This window comes from Castanea sativa, chromosome 10 (assembly GCF_040712315.1).
Source record: "Castanea sativa cultivar Marrone di Chiusa Pesio chromosome 10, ASM4071231v1".
Lineage (NCBI taxonomy): Eukaryota > Viridiplantae > Streptophyta > Magnoliopsida > Fagales > Fagaceae > Castanea > Castanea sativa.
Genome location: NC_134022.1, coordinates 30398455 through 30418277, shown reverse-complemented (window position 1 = coordinate 30418277; position 19823 = coordinate 30398455). Strand labels below are relative to the sequence as shown.

The 19823-nt window shown below is 33.1% G+C and overlaps 2 protein-coding genes across 2 annotated transcripts; both read right to left on the bottom strand.

Annotated features, from left to right (window-relative positions):
• Window positions 1-619: 619 nt before the first annotated feature.
• On the bottom strand, window positions 620-10836 carry LOC142613144 (glutamate--cysteine ligase, chloroplastic-like). Its single transcript, XM_075785357.1, has 16 exons — window positions 10643-10836; window positions 9227-9573; window positions 8331-8481; window positions 7985-8092; window positions 6087-6179; window positions 5306-5389; window positions 4959-5027; window positions 4804-4874; window positions 4626-4694; window positions 3258-3351; window positions 3022-3111; window positions 2848-2928; window positions 2521-2613; window positions 1670-1750; window positions 1526-1595; window positions 620-982 (listed from the first exon to the last, which is right to left on the bottom strand). The coding sequence occupies exons 2-16, from the start codon at window positions 9562-9564 to the stop codon at window positions 894-896; spliced, it is 1581 nt and encodes a 526-aa protein (XP_075641472.1). The 5' UTR covers window positions 9565-9573; window positions 10643-10836; the 3' UTR covers window positions 620-893.
• Window positions 10837-18199: 7363 nt separating this feature from the next.
• LOC142612375 (subtilisin-like protease SBT3) lies at window positions 18200-18921 on the bottom strand. Its single transcript, XM_075784473.1, has 2 exons — window positions 18528-18921; window positions 18200-18285 (listed from the first exon to the last, which is right to left on the bottom strand). Exons 1-2 carry the CDS (start codon window positions 18919-18921, stop codon window positions 18200-18202), a joined length of 480 nt encoding a protein of 159 aa, XP_075640588.1.
• Between the last annotated feature and the right edge of the window lie 902 nt (window positions 18922-19823).

The window sequence follows — 19823 nt, the reverse complement described above, 5'->3', positions numbered from 1 at the left end:
ACATGTTGGCAGCCACATGGGTTATTGACAGCCAAAACAAGCAATGAGAATATAAGAGGTCAATAATACAAGCATAAACCCAAAGAGTTGGATAAAACAAATTTGCAGTACTTGGATTAGTCAACAGAATTTACAGAAACTGGAGTGTGCAAAGAGTGATATCTCACTTAATTCACCCACCAATCACAACTTGCCACGCAAGTTATTAAAAATGTGTGAAGTAGGTTGGGTACATAGATTTACTCTTGTTGGAAGTTTGCTGCCAAGGACCAGACCTAGGGTCCAATAGCCACGAGGTTAATTGTATAGAACCTATGTTGCTATTCTTGTAAATTTTTGGGGCCACCCCCAAGGAATTCCTCCTTAAAATTACCCGGTATGTGTGGAACAGGACTACACACATCCGAGGGAATAATTAGATGCTCAGAAAGCTTTGGACACCCATGTTAGTAAAAAGGAGATCAACAGAGTATATAGGTTAATCATATCTATTAAGTTAGCGAGAGAGGCACATGACCTGAAGGTCTTTGAAGGAAGACCAAAAATAAATGAGTTACAAGTACTTGTATCATATCAAATATCGATACTCATTATCAATCATATAACATAATGCAGTTAATGTTTTGGAAGTTCAAATTTATTTATCTGAGCTAACATGTTCTCAACAACTTGCAATAATTTATGAGAGAAGGTGACCAGAGTTTGATCTGGTTATATTCAATGAGAATTACATGAGAAGCCTCCTGTCAAGGATTTACATCACAATTTATTCCTCTAGGATGCTAAATCTACAATTATAAACCAAAACCAGCTTGAAAAAGAAAGGATTACACCCAAAAAATCAAGTTCGCACAAAAGGATCACAGTAAAGTGCCACAAGAATTTGATTCACCTCAATACAGTAGCTCCTCAAAAACAGGATCGACAGATTGTTCCCACTTCCCATAATACAGCTCCAAAAGTTTTTCAGCTGGTGTCACACCTGCCACAAGAATATCATCCATCATTGACACCAGATCAAAATAGACCACAAGGGCAATAACTGACTGCCTCTGAAAAAGTAGTGTTGCATTCAGATGTCTTTGCAAGGAACATCTCCCAAATCATGTTTTATATTCCCAAGACTGAACACTTGGAAGTTCTAAAAACAAAATGATTTAGAACTCCAAACTTTTACATGCTTCTAGTGTTTTTGCACTCTTTAGTACATATAAGAAACCCAAAATATCATCGGAAGTCATATTCATAGATTAAGCAAACTGTAATAGATATTGAGCTACAAAGCATGTGTATACTCATGATAGCAATAAGAACACAGGCACACTACTTTGTGTATGAACAGCACACAGATAACTTCATATATATACCTATATACGTACATACCGAAAAATAAGTGAATTAACAAAAAAGATAATACGAAGTCTTCATGAAGATTTGTAACCCAAAAACTTAAGATCTTATTAAAGTAGCAAATGCCAGTGCCAGAGAAAAAGAATAAATAAAAGAGAAAGGCCTAAATCAGTACCTGTTCTAACCACTTCAGCCACCTCATTCAGGAAACCTGATTCCTTGAAGCCTCTCCTTTCCAAGCCATCCTGCAGCAGAAGAATACATCCTTACATCAACAAAATCTAATAAAAGCAGCAAGAACCGCAATAATGCGACATACCTTTGCCAACTGTACAACATCTTCAGCAACATGCCTCAGCAACCCATCCCTAAAAGGTGTCTTTAGACCAGTCTTTGGAACCTACTGAATATATTTGAAATTAGATTGCCATCTTGATTACTGTAGAAAGATGTAATTGGCATTTATTTTCATAGAAACAGAAGAATAGACTAGGATGCAAGTGATCGTGTTTATTAAAATTATAGACAATTTACTTATCAAAAAGACTATAGACAATTTAATTTTTCTATAAACATTAAGACTTTGAACAGGAAACAATAGCTAGTTCCATAACCCTAAACGGCTGCACCAAACAACAACCATGGGTCCACATCTACGAACATTATCAAGTATAAAACTCATGAGTCACAAGAAGAGGAAGAGAGGGGGAAGGGAGCATGGGAGGAGAAAATCTGAGATGCCTGTCAGAAATATTATTCAAAACTTGAAAAGATCTTTCACTAACTCGCCTCAGCCAGACTGAGAAGCCACAAAAGGGTGCCCTTTTGAATTAGCCTGGCTCTATGCATGATATTCCAATTCTGATAGACTTTCTTTGAATTAAATTTCCAAGAGAAGCAACATGAAGCATATAACAAGCATAAACACCAGAAAATTTGCAACCAATACCAATACACTGGAAGTGTCAACCACTCCACATTGTGTATCTCTTCCAAACAAACCAGTAACTTATCATATCCAGAACAAGGCTTGTTTAATGCAAGTCAGAATGTATGCATGAAAGGTAATAAAGTATACCTCTTGCAATAGAGTATCAAGCCCCTTTAATTATGATTCATTTAATTTTGAGAGATCACATAGACATTTGTTGTATAGAAAGTTATTATTACCTTATTTCTTAGCATCTGTCTTTCTTCTGCAGTCCAATCAGCTGTTATGTCTAGAACTTTTTGTAGTGAAACCTCATCATATAATATACCTACCTGACATTTGATAGAAAATCACAATAAGTTGATATCGTTGCAATGAAGCAGTTTGTAAGATGATCTAAACAAGTTACAGCAGCAGATAAACTACATCTGAGGTGACATTGCAAGGAACTGCATAAGGGTAAAAGAAGGATAATTGAAACAATGACATGTACAAAGGAAGCTTTATGCACACATACAGATTACAAATAAGCTAATTATGTTTAAACAGTCAAAGAGGTCAGCTACCCAAAATGCAGGCAAAGCACATAACCTCCTCCAAGGTCCTCCATCAGCACCCCTCATCTCCAAGTATCTCTTCAACCTGACCTGAGTAAAGAAAGTAAGATATGGCATACATTAGGTGATCAAAGCTGAAAAACGTGCAAATCCAGAACTTTAATACGAGATGCAAGTATCAACCTCAGGAAAAATTGTTGTCAAATGGTTCTCCCAATCATTTAGTGTTGGCAATTCACCTGGAATACATGGAAGCTTTCCAGCCAGAAAGTCCTACACAAAGTAACACAACCAATATATTTCTAGAATAAATAAATGGCTTTAAATCAAACTTAACAGTCAAGAAAAAAAAAATATTGAGTAGGAAGAGCATGGCTACAGAAAGTCTTAAGTTACAAGATTTAAGGATAGATGGAAACCCTGAAAGTCATTCCAGTACAGTCAATATATTTCTTTTTCCGGTAAACAAAATACATTGGGACATCAAGAGCATAATCAACATACTGCTCAAACCTGCATTAAAGAAAAGAAAAGAAAAAAGGTCATATAAAACTAACTCAATGCAGTAACAGGTAATGCCGGACTTAGAAAAAAAAAAAAAAAAACAAACAAACAAACAAACGGCTATCATTCAACAAGAAAAAATTTATCTTCACAAAGCAGGATATGAAATCCAAACAACATTCCCCCGGTGCTCTCAACATATATGATATGTGTGTGTATAAGATATAGTATAAAATAGTAATTTCCTGAACCAGTTAGGTGGTTAAGCCCTCTACATCATTCTAATGGACTCTTGGCCAAGTGGTATGAGGTAGGCACTCCAAATTTTTCAATCAGAAGAAATCAGTAGTTCTGACCTGCTTGGTTGTAAATTACAGTGGTTTCACCAAAGGCATGGTTTTAAGGGGTTTGGCTTCTCCTATGGTTTGCATGCAAGGGGGAAAAGTGGACAACGCTAACTCTACATAAGCACAAATGTGTGTCGAATTTAAGTCTCACATTAAGCCAAATTTTCTGCTGAAAAGAAGTTTCACTTAGAACTTATTCTTTTATCATAATAATAGTCCCAAGTAAAATGCCAAAAGAGATGACGTAATAGCCCAGTAAAAATCCAAAAAGTCAGTGAACAGATGCAGAAATCAAGATGCAATCAGAAGTTACATGAATGTGTATGTGAACATGTATCCCAGCATAGCTCAATTCTTTACACAGCAGCAATCAAAAAGGTAAAAAGAGCATTAAGTCAAATCAACAGTCCAATTATACAGTCAGTCTAAAAGAATGGGGCTCATTAGTAGGCTTTCTCCACAATAACAAGCAAGATTTCAAATTATTTCTGTTTGAATTGCTGATGGGCAATAAAGGCGAAAATATTCTAGTATAATTATGACTTTTGAGTCAACTCAGCAGAGCAGGAGTCAATTATGACAATTGTTCATTACAAACAAGCACGGACATATTGGCATAGGCAGAAGTACCCTCATAGTATGCCTTTTCAAAGATGTTGGAAACTGGATGTGCATGATTCATGTTGACTAATGTCCGATACAAGAAAATGTTTAAAAGAAGCTCAGAAAGAGAATGTTAGTCTGCCATTTTATTTATAAGTAAAATAGCATTTATTAGAGAGGCCAATGAGTTATAGCTCGACTGCTGCCTCCTCCCCCTAAGGGTTAGGTTCCATTGGGTGCATGCACAATTTACCAATCTAAAGTAAATAAATATATGCATGTGCCTGTGTGTGTATATATATAATTAGAGAAAAAAAGAGAGGGGAAACTCACCCAAAGGAGTCATCAAAAACAAAAGGAAGCATGCCAGTGCGATTATTATCGGTATCAGTCCATATTTGGCTGTTCAAATAAGAAAAAAGATTTAAAAAAAAAAAAAATTAATACAGAAGCCTAGAGGAAGCAAATAGTAGATATGAAAGGCATCAACTATAAGAGAACTGTTGGAAACCTCCTCATGCTGAGATAACCATTTGGCTTTCCCTCAGTGAAAGGTGAATTCGCAAATAGAGCTGTTGCAATCTGTTTTATCGGTAAAACTAGTAAGTAGACATAAAATTAGACAAATTTCCACTAAAAACAGAAAGGACAATATTTTTTTCTCACAGGCTGCAAAGCAAGACCAGCACGAAATTTCCTGATCATATCATCTTCAGAACTGAAGTCCAAATTAACCTATAAAATATCAAAATTAATATGCATCAATTTCTCATTAAAAAAGAGGGGAAGAGTTTGAATTAGAGGCCAATAGCCTCTGGGCCAAGTGGCACATCCACCCTCCATTAGTGTAGGGTGGTGGGCAAGTAGGGGGGGTTCAAATCCCCTCATGTCTTTACCTAGCCAAATAAAATAATTAGAAGGTTTCCTTTTCATCTCAATTTATGGAAACGTGCCAGTCTTCAATTGCGTGCTTTAGAATGATCTGATTGCTAACATGGTACCATTAATCTCACCTGTACAGTGCATGTCCTAAACATCATATCAAGTCCAAGTGATCCAACTTTGGGCATGTAATTCCTCATAATCTCGTACCTTCCCTGAGCCAAAACATTCTGTCAGTACGCAATTAATTGAAGTGCCCAAAGTGCAAAAAAGAATTATAGAAACATGAAACTTCGCATTGTAAAATGGCCAATCACTGGACAGGAACTAACAAAGAGAAGATTGTTGATATATCTGTTAACTATAAATTCGGTCAGGGACTCTGAGTATCAGTCAAATGCTCTGATATTCTGTAGAAGCTAACAAGATCATTTCTTGAATTTTCTTTCCCCCTTATATTTAACTATACAGTATATAAAAATGCAACTCTAGATATCAAAGCTTCGATTGAAATGGAGTTTTCCTGCTAGTTCAAAAAACAGGCTTTTAAAAAGTAAAGTATATTGACTCTTAAAAGGTTGACACCACATGATATGAATACTATGACTAACACTCACACCTCCTCCCCCCCCCCCCCCCCTTTTTCTCCTCCTCCAACCAAAAAAGAAGATATAAAACACTATTAATAAATTAAATGGACCAAGTTTTATGATCATTCTTATTCTTCATTGCAAATAACTTTAAACTATAGCCACATGCTAAAGACAGATCACAGTTCTATTTCCACTAATTCAGTCCAAGAGGCAACTTTCAACAAGTGTGGTGTTTTTTTTTTTTTTTCCTTTTTTAACAAATTTTTGAATCTGTACTTTTCAATCCAAATGAAATGGTTGGAAAGAGGATTAAAAATACCTTGGGCATTACAGGTATGTCTTTAATTCCCCACTTAGGCTGGAAACCAATTCCTAGAAATCCAATTCCCATTTCCTCTGCAACAGCTTTAACCTATTAAAATGTAGCATTTGAAGACAAATGATAAGTTCAAAAGCATACAATAGACACTTTTCATGAATCCGGAAAAAATAAGGCAAAAGTCCACTAAGTTCAAATTTAATCATGCACTATACAAGGTTATGATGCCAAAGACAATGAAAAACAATGATGGTGATGACAAAGATGATGAAAGAATGCTACAATAAAAGATATTTAATTTGAACATGCAGCATCCAAAGTCTTAGGAATTGTACTCATAACTTCAATTTAAGATCAGTTCAGAAATATCTCTAGTTGATAACATATAGCATAAGGGAACACTATACAAAACAGATATTCAGAATTAAAGACTATATCCTTTTTCCATAAGCAACAAATTTCATTAAAGAATTAAACACCATATCTAATCTTACATAATAATATATTGATTGCTAGTTTATCACAGACTCAATATAGACCACGTTACAGTGCTCCACCCCTTTTTTTTTATTTTTAACAAAAAGAATAATGGCATTCACAGGCCCTGACACAGAAAGACACGTGTCTTGACAAAAGAAATGAAATCTTAATTGGCTAGAGGACAGACCACAAAAAAAAAAAAAAAAAAAACCTGGAAGTGGTGAGCAACTGCCAGGAGAAGACCTTACCAAAATAATTATTATACTCAACACTGGAAGCATTTCCTCATTGTCCTCAATAGAAAAAATAACATTTTTTTTAATACAGCAAAAACCACAGATTCTTAGTTTGTGTGATATATATTTCAACTGTTCAAAAAAAAAAAAAACAATTACGTTGATTTAGTTGCCCTTTTTGATGTCTGATAATTGTTTCCACCATATAAACACAAATCAAATAGGTTGCTTTTGTGGCTAGTCAAAAAGCACTTCTAAGATAGCATGTACATTGACTACATAAAGGAATGATACTTATAGAGCAAGTACCGGAGAAACAGAACAAGAAGAGCATGAAAGGAGTTTATCAAGTGGTGTAAGTTGTGCTTTTGCTGATACATTTTTCTAATTATATTGTTGGAGAAATAAAGAGGTAGGACCTTAGTGCATTGGCAAGTGTCCCCCCTCCCCCAAGCAATATGTATCAGGTTCAAGTCCATGAATCAACCTTTCCAAAATTGGTAAAAGGCTGCCACTTCTCCCATACCTTGCAAAAGTGGGAGCCTTGTGTGGGCTGTGACATTTATATATATATATATATATATATATATATATATATATATATATATATATATATTATTGAATACAATAGTACATATATAGAATACAAGTTGGAAACTCTGATCCTAAGATTTAGAGATTCAATGAACTCCGCTAGTTCGAGAAAGGTTTTTAATTTTATAGGTAAATAGGGGGAGGGAGGTTGGCGGGGTTTGAACCCTAGTCCCCAGGCACCACAAGTGCTGAAACAACTGGGGTATCCATCAACCCCGAGAAAGATAAAGAGTTCATAGAAGGCATCCAAACAAAAATTACTCTCAAAAACTGGAATTTGTCCTTCACCACTGATATCTCATGGCTCTAAAAAAATGCAAGCATGCACCACATAACACAAAAAGGAATTGAGTTAACCATGGAAGCACAACATGAGAAGTGAAAACTAGAATTTCATCAATTACTATAGAAATTCAAGAGGTTATTTTGTATAATAATATCAATTTGAATAAAAGAAGCTATATTGAGATCAAAGAAAAAGAAGATGGTGATAATGATGACCACTAGACTTCAAATTGAACAGAAATTTTTACTTGAAAACCTGCCACAACCTGCTCTTGCCTATGACAAGGTATATTGTTCACCAACCTGATAAAGGTGTGAATTAACCTCAGCACAAGTTTGATGCAAAGTTTCAAGAGGTGCACCACTAAGCTCAAACTGATCCCCAGGCTCCAGTGATATGCTTTGCTTCCCCTGGCCCACAAAAAATTAAATTGTATTATTATTATTTTTTTGGTTTTGGAGAAATTCAACAACAAATGAAAAGTTTTTTGCTAGTTTCCTTACGAGAATTGATTTTGAGAAAACAACATTAGAAACTGTCTCTTTTCTAAAATAACTCTAAAGAATTACTGTTCACAACTTCACATGGATAAAATAGACAACATAAGCAAAGTTCAACTATGATACCTAAACAAGATAAGTATTTTACCTGTTTGAGTCCTATAATTTTGTCACCTTCCATTACTTTCTCCCAATCAAATCTTTCAGCAATCCCATTCAGCAACTCTGCTATTTGTTCATATCTCATTGGATGTAGAGTTCCAAACTCAAAACCAAACTTCTCATGTTCTGTTCCTATTCTGCAATGATCATATGATTATGTTAACAAACTCGAAGCATTGACATAAGAAATCGCTCTTGAAGAAGGAAATAATAAGATTTGCTAACCAAAGAAATTCTGAACCAAATATAATAAAAACAATTTAGCACATTGAATTCAAGAAAGTTTAACTAAAAATAAATAGCACATAATTCACATTAGGACATTTTAGATTAAAATATTCTTCTTCGATATTGCATGAAGAAAAGCATAAAAACTTTCAGAACAGATCAGATGATGCCAATTAATTTTATGGTTTTTAACATAATATAAGGAATTGCCAATTGATTCAATAAAGTTTAAAATAATCAATTCCACAGCTCACAAGAATGATCACATGATCACCTGTCCAAGGCCCAAAGGGAGTTAAACAGTGCTAAAAGGCTGCAATAAATGGATAACTGAATCCATAATCAATCAAATAATGTTCCAATGAGCTCTAGCTCAAAGTGCACCTCCTCCCCTTGTAAGAGCAAAGCATGCAGGAGGAGAAGAGGGGGAGGGCGGGGGGGGGGGGGGGGGGTGGTTGTGGGTTCCAGAGACTCAGGTGTGTGTGTAAGTAAACACCAAAAAACAATATCCATGTTATATGATGAACTAGTTTCAGAAACATAGTGCAGTGCAAAAAAAGAAACAGTTCAAGATATTATTTTATCTGTTGGAGTAGGAAAGATAGCAAAAAAAAACATTCTGATTAAAGTATAAGGTAGAATCAGTAATTTTACCTCCAATTTGTCTTGGGCTTGCAACCAGAGGCAAGGTAATCTATGAGATCCTGTCTCGTCAATGGTTCTGTAACAATTACAGCATCCTCAGTTGGAGGGCTTGCCGCAACAATCACTCGATGACCTCGTTTGCAACCAACTCCGGGACCATCTACATGCAACATTTGTGCCTTCTTGGCAGAATTACATGATAATGACGAGAAACCAGCACAGAGTTCCTTCATTTTTGATGCCTCCATATTGTTTGTCACGCTAAATCCCGCATGGTTCCCAGCTTTACATCTTATTATTTCAGTGCGGATGCAATACGATGGACCTGCCTGGGAAACGAGTGCCATTGCGTCCCCCTTACAACACACATTCACAGCTTCTCAATTACAACTTATAATGCCAAAACTAGCCACCATCCACCATAAAACATAAATGACTATAATTATATAAAACTAACAAAATTTTATTATAGTAATTGGGGCATTAATAAACTGCCTCTGGCCCAAAAAGTAAAAATACTAGACAATTCTATGAGACAACTCAATCAAGAATGTTTGAGTATCTAGGAAAATATCACGTAATTTGACTTGTTCCATTGTGTTATACATTTATTGAAACAAAATATCCTGTCGATACTGGTACCATCATAAGGCATGATCACATGGAATCAAATTTGAAGAAAGGCTTCAGTTTTAAGTTCTAATTATCCTATGTGATGATGGTTCCCAAGAATTGCAATTGGGTATATTCACAAAGTTATATAAAGCACAATTTGGCCATTCAAAAACTCATAGTACATCCTAAAAAATCCTCACTCTATTCACATAATCCATTGCTTATCAGAAAAAACTTCACAAAACCCATAAGGCCTCTTACACTAACACCCCATTCATACCAATTTAAATTATAGCATATAGCTCTTGCACTTTAAAGGGGGTAAATTTAGAATTTTGATTCTCTAATTCATTTTTCTTTTCAATTTCTCTCATAGCATATAGCTCTTACATAACCCCATATTTGAATCAAACCTATTGTTTCCAATCAAACACTGAACCACCCTTATATTTCCATTAAAAAAAAAATTGACAAATTTGCATGATAGAATTGCCCTAAGTCAAATTTCAATGATTTTATAACCCTACAAAAAATACTTGAAAATCACAAAAACCCAGATCAATTTCTATTCATCTTATGCACTAATCACCAAAAAAAAAAAAAAAAACTGAAAGCAGAATCAATATCACATCAAAGTTTTCAGTGTCAAGACAAATTCCAACTCAACAAATTATATATATACAATAACCCAGAAGTTAGCATGCTAATAATGATTACTCAAAAACCTTACACATAAAGACTTCCACTTACTAAAACAAATAAAAATGAATCTAGGATGAGCTAGTTTGTACAGCACATAAGGACGGTTACCTTTCAAGTATGAGACTTTATCAGAATTGAAAAGATATCTGAGGCCTCTGATGTGCTGACTGGGGTTTTTTGTTGCTGTTGTTGTTTTCACTGAGAGAGAGAGAGAGTCAATGAATGAATGCAGAAGTTTCAGCTTTCATCGTTGCTGAAAAGGAAAAAAAAAATTTGTGGGGACTGGAAGGAAATTGAGAATTGGATAGTGCGGCACCACATCACCTTTTTGGTGCTCCACTTGTCCTAAATGCTGACACGTCATCACTCTAAAGCTTCTCATTCTCATTTTTTGTGAGGGGAGACTTTCAACTTATGACGTATATCATCAGATTAATCTAATCGGTTTTTGGTGTAGACAGGAATTGAATTCAATATCTCTTATTCAACCATATAAAATTTTACCAATTTAATTAATTGGAATTGGAACTTACTTCTTATTTTTTTTCTAGAGTAACATTACCGTGACAAACTATTTTATAATATATTTACAAATGATTGTTGCGGCCAGTTTTTTATTAATTTTCATCTAGGCCTACGATTAACATTATTTTTTTCATTTACTAATAACCATTTACTACATCAACGATTTGTAAAAAATTTTATAAAAAAGTTTGTATCTCTATTATTACTCTTCTTTATTTGTACAATTTTTATTTTCTTTCTCATTTTAAGAACAAAAATAGAGTTGGATTTTTTTTTTTTTATAAAGTATTTGCCTTTTGAGTTTAATTTTTGAGAAGAATATCGACATGTTATTATTTAGGGTACTGGTAAATTAGCAATTGCAACACTCAATATATGGTGGCATAGATTTCAACTAAACTAATAAAGAAAAAAAAACAATCTTACTTTCTTAGTTAAGGCATGTAATATTGTATTGCCTTGCTTAATAATCTCCTAGTTAAGGCATGTAATACTGAATTGTCTTACTTAATAATAGGAGAGAAAGAATAACTCTGAAAATAACTTACAAGGAAAAGGAAAAAAGTTTCGTTAACTAAAGTGCTTAAAACCTGAGTTTAACATGCTACCGTTACAAAGAGTATTGACAACCAATTCATAATCACCCTAAAAAATTACGGGTCTGAAACCAATTTTCTGGGCAAACTTTAGTGAATCAAATTGATTATATTAATAATTACTAATATTAACTAGCATTATTCATCTATAATTAGAATATATGGTCTATAACTAATATAAGGAAACCAGTTTTAATATATATTTTAAAATTGAATTTAAATTTCATTCTATATAGAAAGTTAAACCACCCATTAAAATCTTGGTACGTTGTATTTTATTCAAATAGTAAATTATATAATTTCATGTACAAATACAAACATAATCAATTCCCTATACAACTCCACTCATCATTATTCTAAACTTTTTTATTTAATTAAAATTTTATTTTATATTTAAACCACCAATTGTAATTTTCACAAATCATATCTTCTTTATATATTTAAACCATGAGGCTTTTTTTTTTTTATTTGGTCTAGTGTACATGAGATTAGGAATTAAGGAAACCAGAAATTCAAAAATAAAAATTTAAATAAAAGAAACTAGTTAGTCTTGATAAAGTAAAAAAGTTATAAAAAAAAAAAAAAGTTGAAACGTGGTCTTGAGGGAAATATCAAAGTGGTCTGAGAAATTTTTTAATTTTTAATTTTAATTTTTTGATAAGTTTGTTTTGAAGACATGGATTAATAGGAGAGTGCCCTATTTTGCTGGTGTTTTACGTAAAGTTTGAGATATATTTTTACCAAATTGTCCCTATTAAACATATGGTCTAGTGATATTTTTGAACTATATAAAATTTCAGTTGAACTAACTGAAATTTACATTTTTTGTAATTCACTTCACCACGATAGGTCGCAATTTTGAATAAATTGGCCTCAAAGGCCTTCTTCTAAAAAAAAACCAATAGCTAGCAATTTATCATTTTGTTGTCTAGCACACCCAGATGGAGTGTTTTCAATGTATGCTAGGTTCTGAATCAATCAATTGAATGCAATTCTACACAATATACTAATTTACTTAATAAGTCCTAACTAAGGAATATTACACCATTTGTCATTTGATATATTTTTATTAACTAAGAATTTTAACAAATCAGATATTGCATTCGTTTTTTTTAGAAGAACTTCGAAGCAAAAGCAAAATACATCTCCTTTATTTGTCGGCTCGTTTCATCATTTGCACACATATTGATGTTTGGTTCAATTGTGGTAAATACGGCAACTAGTTTCAGTGACAATTCTTCTCAAAAAAAAAAAAAAGGTTTCAGTGACAATTATTTCTTCGGGGCAATTACACCATGTGCCATTAAGGACAATTATATGCTCACCATGTGGAAGGACCCATTTCTTTTTCCAAAGTCAGTAGTATCAGGTGCAATAATTGCACTATTTCTTTTACGAATTTTTTTTATTTATTTTATTTATTTTTTTAACTTTAATTTATTATTTTTTTAATATTTTTTATTTAATTGTTGAGATTGAAAATTATTTTTTGCCATTTTTAATCTCAATACTATTGCACTGGATGCAATATTTTAAGTATTGTACTGAATCCTAATTTGTTTTTTTTTTTTAAATGTCTGCATATTGTCTGGTCAGAGGAATTGCCTTCTTATTTTACTGTAGTTTTGGTGGATGATTTACTCCAAATTTAGTTATTTTAGTAAAAAAAAATTAGCCTTTTCTATAATTTTTATTTATTTATAATGATGTCCTTTAGAGGATATCCGGGGACCTCGGCCCATACTAGTAACAAAGAGAGCATAATATGATACGGTATAGATTCTATAGGATATAGAGGACCATAGAAATGTGTGTATACTTTTTATTTTACTTTTGTGGGCCAAAACTCAAAAGGCAGAGGGGTGTTTGAGAATAACTCTTGGTGTTTAAATACATAAACATGTATTTTTTTAACATTTTTTAATATATATATATATATATATATTTTTTTTTCATAACACTTAAATAGCAATATTAAAAACCTTAAACTGAGTCCGTTAGCAGACTCAGCACTCAGCACTAGAGAAGTTGTTTTAGTTTTATCTTTTTAAGCTAAATCATGAGATCAATAAAATATGCAAACAGCACATGCTTATTGTTATTATTATTTTTTGAGAATCATAGCACATGAATTAAGCACATGAAGATTCTCACTTTGAAGCCAATACATTATTAGTCTATCACATGCCTTCCTGTTGAAACCAATGTTCAAACCTTTTAAACTCTAAAACCAAAACATTATATGTCATCAATTACAGGTTAATTTTGCTTCTCTCATTCCACTGTTTCAATGAAAAATGTTTTTGGGAGGATGACTTGTTTTGTAGAAAATATTTTCTGTAATAAATAACTTATTTTCAATTGATTCCAAGTTCCAACCTTGAAAATATGTTTGGTATCTAGTGATATTATTTTGTAAGATAATTTTTCTTTGAAAATAAGCTAAAAAATATATTTTGTATTGTTTGGTTCACACAAAAATAAAATAATTGATATTTTACAATTCCAGATAATTATATAAACAAAAACTTTTATTTACAAAGCAAAATTCAAATAAGAAATACACTTTATATTTTTGGGCTATTTGGGAGCTTTAAATGGGAAAACAGACCCCTAATTCAAAATTTATGCAGAAAAGTTATGTGGAAAGTGATTGGTAAAATTCTTCATTTGGGAAAAAGACAATAATCAATCAATTCTAGGTCTATGAAGAGAGAGCAAAGATATAGAAGTTACTATTGAAACATTATCCCCCTTTTTGTTGATTGTAGTTTTTATTTTTTTTGATAAATTTGATTGTAGTTTATTTATGGTGGTCTATGGAGTATTATATTATATAGTCCAAAAAAAAAAAAATTTCCACTCTGTTGGGTTTATTTCTCATTGAATTGATTGCAATTTCAATAATGATGTTTATGGATTCTATCACGATTTTAACAACTATGCCTATGAATGATATGAGTATCGGCAAATTATAGCTTTAAAGTTTGAAAATTCTCATTTGTTCATGATACTTTTGTACTTATCTTTTTATTTTATTTCATGAGTAGATATTGATAATTTTGTACTTATCTTTTTTATTTTATTTCATGAGTAGATAGTAGGAAATGGTCAACTTTATTTTCATTCATTCGTTAACATATATAATTACTATTATCTTCTCAAAAAAAAAAAAAATATTAGTAGTTTTTCACTCCCTTTCTTTTTTGAGGAGTATATTTCTTAATAATACTAGGGAGTAATTTTAGAATCACAAATTATTACACAATATTTTTGTCATCACTTGATTGTAATAAATTGTAAGTGATTAACCATTATTTATATATAAATTTACTATTTTTTCTTCACTAATTATACTGTAACGTTATAATTGTGACAAAATATTATTAAAAAAATCGTAATATTGTGAAAAATATCGTGATGCTTGATTATATAGCATAGAGCCATAGACACACCAATCTTAAAAATGAAAAACTAAAAAAAAAAAAAAAAAAAGGAAAAAGTGGGGTAAATAAATACGCCTCTCACCGTGGCCACAAAACAGTTGTACTTTGCTTTTCCAATTTTCAAGACAAAGACAATGCCTTTCCCTTGTACTTGATGAGCTGGTGAACCGTGATGGTTGGTGAATGGTAACCACACTTTCAGCCAAAAAAAGAAGAAGCAGACTAGGCAAAGTTGGAAATTTGGGCTGTTTCTAAATAGGTTTAAGTCTGAGGCCTGGGCTCACCTCAGCATCCACTACCGTCCGAACAATCCAAAAGTATATCTCCTTTATTTTACCGACTTTGAGCTCATCTCAGCATATATATATCTCACCTCACCTCACCATCCACTGTCATCCAAACAAATCCAATAACAATCTAGAACTAGCAATAGCCAATAGCATTCATCCTCAAGGATGTGTATGGTAAAGTGAATTGTGGGAGGATTAAAAAAAAAAAAAAAAAAAAAAAAAAAAAAAAGAGAAATTGAGGAGGTAAAACTTTTTTGAGAATATGAATAGGTGGACAATGCCAATGTGCGTCCTGCACATGGGCTTCTTCACTTCAGTACGTTTTGTTTTTGTTTTTTATTTTTAAATTCCAATTTTAAAAAGATTTTTATTTTTGTTCTCATTATTTTTTATTTCTATTTTTTTCATTTGCTTTCCTAGGCATCAGTACCCTTGTTAAGTGTTTCTTTTGTTCTCATTCCTTTTTTTTTTTTTTTTGGTTTAGAGGTGATTTTTTTAGACATGATTTTTATTTTTTTAATAAATTTGGGTGATTGTATTTTTATTTTTGCTTGTTTGTCACATTTTTGTTTCAATTAGACATTATTTTTTAACAAAGGTATATAAGTAAATTTATATAAATTCACTTTTTCCATCTCTCTACTCTTTCACTCCCAACCAAACAAAAATGAGAAAAATGAAAATCTTTTCTATCCTTCTATTTTTCCATCCTCTTACCATTTTATATTCTCTTACTTTTTCATCCTCCAACTAAACAGACCCTAAAGTTTAATTGAATGGATTTAGGGATGACAATGGGGCGGAGCGGGGCCCAAGGATGGGGTCTTAGTCTCCACCTTGCATGGTTTTGTCTTACCCCATCTCCGTCCCGCCCTGCCCCACATGACAGGGAAAACTTTCTCACCCTATCACTGCCTCTTAGGGCCCCGTGAAATCCTGCCCCACCCTGTAAAACTCTACTTTTTGTTAATTTACTCTACAATTAGTACAATTTTTTTAATGAAACTTATTTCATTAATAAAAATATACTTGAAATTACAACTAAATTTATCCCATCAAATCAAATCAGTTTTTAGAAAAAATTGAATAATATATCCAAGCATTTAACAAGACAATCACAAAAAAAAAAAAAAAACTCATAGTATAACACATAACAAAATAAAGACAGAGAATCGCATTGGATAGAATAAAATAAGCTAATATTAATATGTTTGTTTAAATAGTAGGATTTTAGGGTATAAAAAATTTATAATTATAACCCTTAGCAACGCTGGCAGAGCAGCGATGGGGCGGGGCGGGGCGGGTCTAAAAATTCTAAACCCATCCTCGCCCTGTGGTGCGGGGTTAAAATTTTGCCCCATCCCCACTCCATCACCTTTGTGGGGTGGGAAAAATCCGCGCAGGACGAAGTGGGGAGGGACGGGACAAAATTGTCATCTCTAAATGGATTGAAGTCCCTTTTCAAAAAAAAAAAGAAAAAAAAAAGAAAAAGAAGAATGGATTGAAGTTGATGAAAGGGCCAAGTTAAATCGAAGTAGACCAAAATAGTCCGAACGAACCGAGATATAGACCCGTTGGACTGAAATCTATTGGGGGAGAATAACAAATCATACTATCATAGGCCTAGATCGAGATTACTGCTAATGGTTAATCGGCACAAAGCTTTGTCGGTGGGAAGGCTGTGAGAAATTCAACTTTTTCTTCCATAAGTTTTTGGCAGTATTGTACTTGATTCCAATTTGGAATTAGGTTGCATATCAGGTAACCATTTTTTTACCATATTACCCGCTACTTCTATTCATGAAAATAAAAAAGAAAAAAGAAAAAACCGTACTACTTTTGGTGAGGTTCAAACATTTTTTTTTAGAACTATCTTCTTTATGGTTTTCATAAAACATCTAGTTGAATCTTTTTTATTCTTTTTAATTTCTTTTGGACTTTGAGAGACTTTGATTTGTGCTTATATGTACGTGTTATAAATGAGTAAACAAAGATTTTATTACAATATTTCTGGCCATCTTTTTGAGAAGATTTTTTAAGTGGAACTCTGTCACCTAGATAATTAAGTGGAAAAAAATGTTAAATATATTACAGATTTTAGTATAAATTGTTTAGAAACTAATATAAAAATGAATGCAATTGATGGACTTTAACAATTAATAAATAAATGTGTGAATTACTTTTTTATAATTAGTGATAAATAAGCATGTAAAGCTTTTATATATATATATAGGAAATATTGGTAGTAAAGCTTATATGGTAAAAATTGGTAGTATTTCTAATATCACACTCTAAGCTAACATTATTTGGTAACTTGTACAATCACTTGTAAGTTGTAACCCATCCAAGTGCATAACAACTTGTGGTTATCGTTCAAATGCACGCATGAAATACCATTTTATGTTAATTTTTTTTCTTTTAAAAAAAGTAGTTTTTACTTCTTTGTACTTGTTATGAAAATTTAATCCAGCCATCTTAACATATTTTATATTTGGTTGGATGTTCTATAATTCATCCACATTAAAGATTGCAACTATATATAGCTTTATGCCTGTATGTGATATTTTTATTTTTGCTTGCAAGAAAGTCATTTTGGTCAGAGTAAGAAAGAAAGAGAGAGATTTTTAAGTATTAAACATAAACAATGTCAAAGCATTTTTATTCATGATTTATATCTAGTTGATGGGACTTCTCACTGTATGATTTCCATTTTCTTCCACCCATGTAAGTGCACCAAATGAAACTTCTCCATTGTTGTTCCCTTCAGATCTTATACTAACCGTATATGACTGCTTCTCATACTTATTTCTAAACCTCAACGTCTGTTGGTGAAACTGTAACTGTTGAACCTTTTGGCAGTGTGACATTTCCCTTGTAAGTCGTAGCACCTTCTCCTACATGGGTAACAATTCTTTGAAAATTCTGACCAATTGATGTTCTATTGTGACAGTTTAAAACAACAAATGATGGGTAATTAAAACCAGAAGAAGACTTTGAGCAATCATATTTTTTTGACATAGTAATACTCAAGATTTTGTTCTCTTCAAGGTTCATAGAGCATAAGAAATTCACATAGTCTTGTGGGTTGCATCATAAATTAGGCCCGGATCGAGTGCTTGATTGGGATGAATTTGACCTGCTCCCATAGCTAAAGGTGAAGCAATTGAATTATTCTTGTTATCCTTTATTGGATTATGAGTATTATCATATGTATCAGCAGTAGTCATAATGCAAGATTTAATAGCAGTAGGACTCCAATCTGGATGTGCACGTTTTAGAAGTGCAGCCACACCAGTAGCATGTGGGCAAGCTATCGATGTTCCAGACAAAATAGTGTAGTCACCATGTAAAGCTCTCTGTTTCTGATCTGTAGCTACTTTAATATTTGAAGGCCAAGCAGCCAAAACTAGTGCACCAGGTGCCATTACATCAGGCTTCAATATGCCTGGAAATCTTGAAGGACCTCTTAATGCATTAGCAACTACACTTGGTGCAGGCTTAATCCCTGTAATGGTCTGGAAGAATGTCATGGTAGCTGAGGGCATTTGAGTAGACTCTTAAGTATTCCATTAGAGCTACCCCATTACTTGATGTAATTACCATACGAGGAAAAAGTCTCTTTCATGAATTCTATTTCTGATGATATAGGATTGTAGGTAATAAATATAGCTCCTAGTACATATGAGTATGACTTGGCTATACGTTCTATTTGATAGGCAAGAGAACGATCTCCATGGCAAATGATAATACCATTAAGAATGTTAGATAAGACCTTGTCACACGCCAATAGCCTTTTGTCATACACAAGTGGCAGGTTTTTGAGTACTGCAATGCCAATGAAAGTGGTGCATCCAGTAATGGTGAACCTATTTCCTAGAGCCAAAGTTCCGGCATATCAATGATCAATGGTGCCAGCTGTAACAGGTAAGACCCATGGGTATCCATTGCGTATGATTTCATTGCCTAATGACCCTTTATTCCCAGCCGAAGTTGAACCAACACCCCTTTCTCCAACGCACTAAATGAGGCTTTTGCCAAAAAATCCCTATGCAGTGGTGCTTCATTTGCATGAGAGGACATAGAGATGGAAATTATGTCAACACCATCAGCAACTGCTTGGTCTATAGCAGAAAGAGCATCAAAGCCATAGCTTCCTTCATCCCAAGAAACCTTGTAAATTGCTAGACTAGCTTGGGGTGCAACACCATTTGCTATTCCTGAAGCATAACCAAAATAATTTGAATTGTTTACATAATTCCCAGCGATTATAGAAGAAGTCCCATGCCCTCTAGTATCCCTAGCAGAGTTCATGCCAATCTTAATGTTGGGATTTTTTTTTCAATTAGAGCCTTATTGAAGTACCTCACTCCTATAAGCTTTGCATTACACATGGAAGAATTGAAATTTTGTCCCACCTCACACGCTCCCTTCC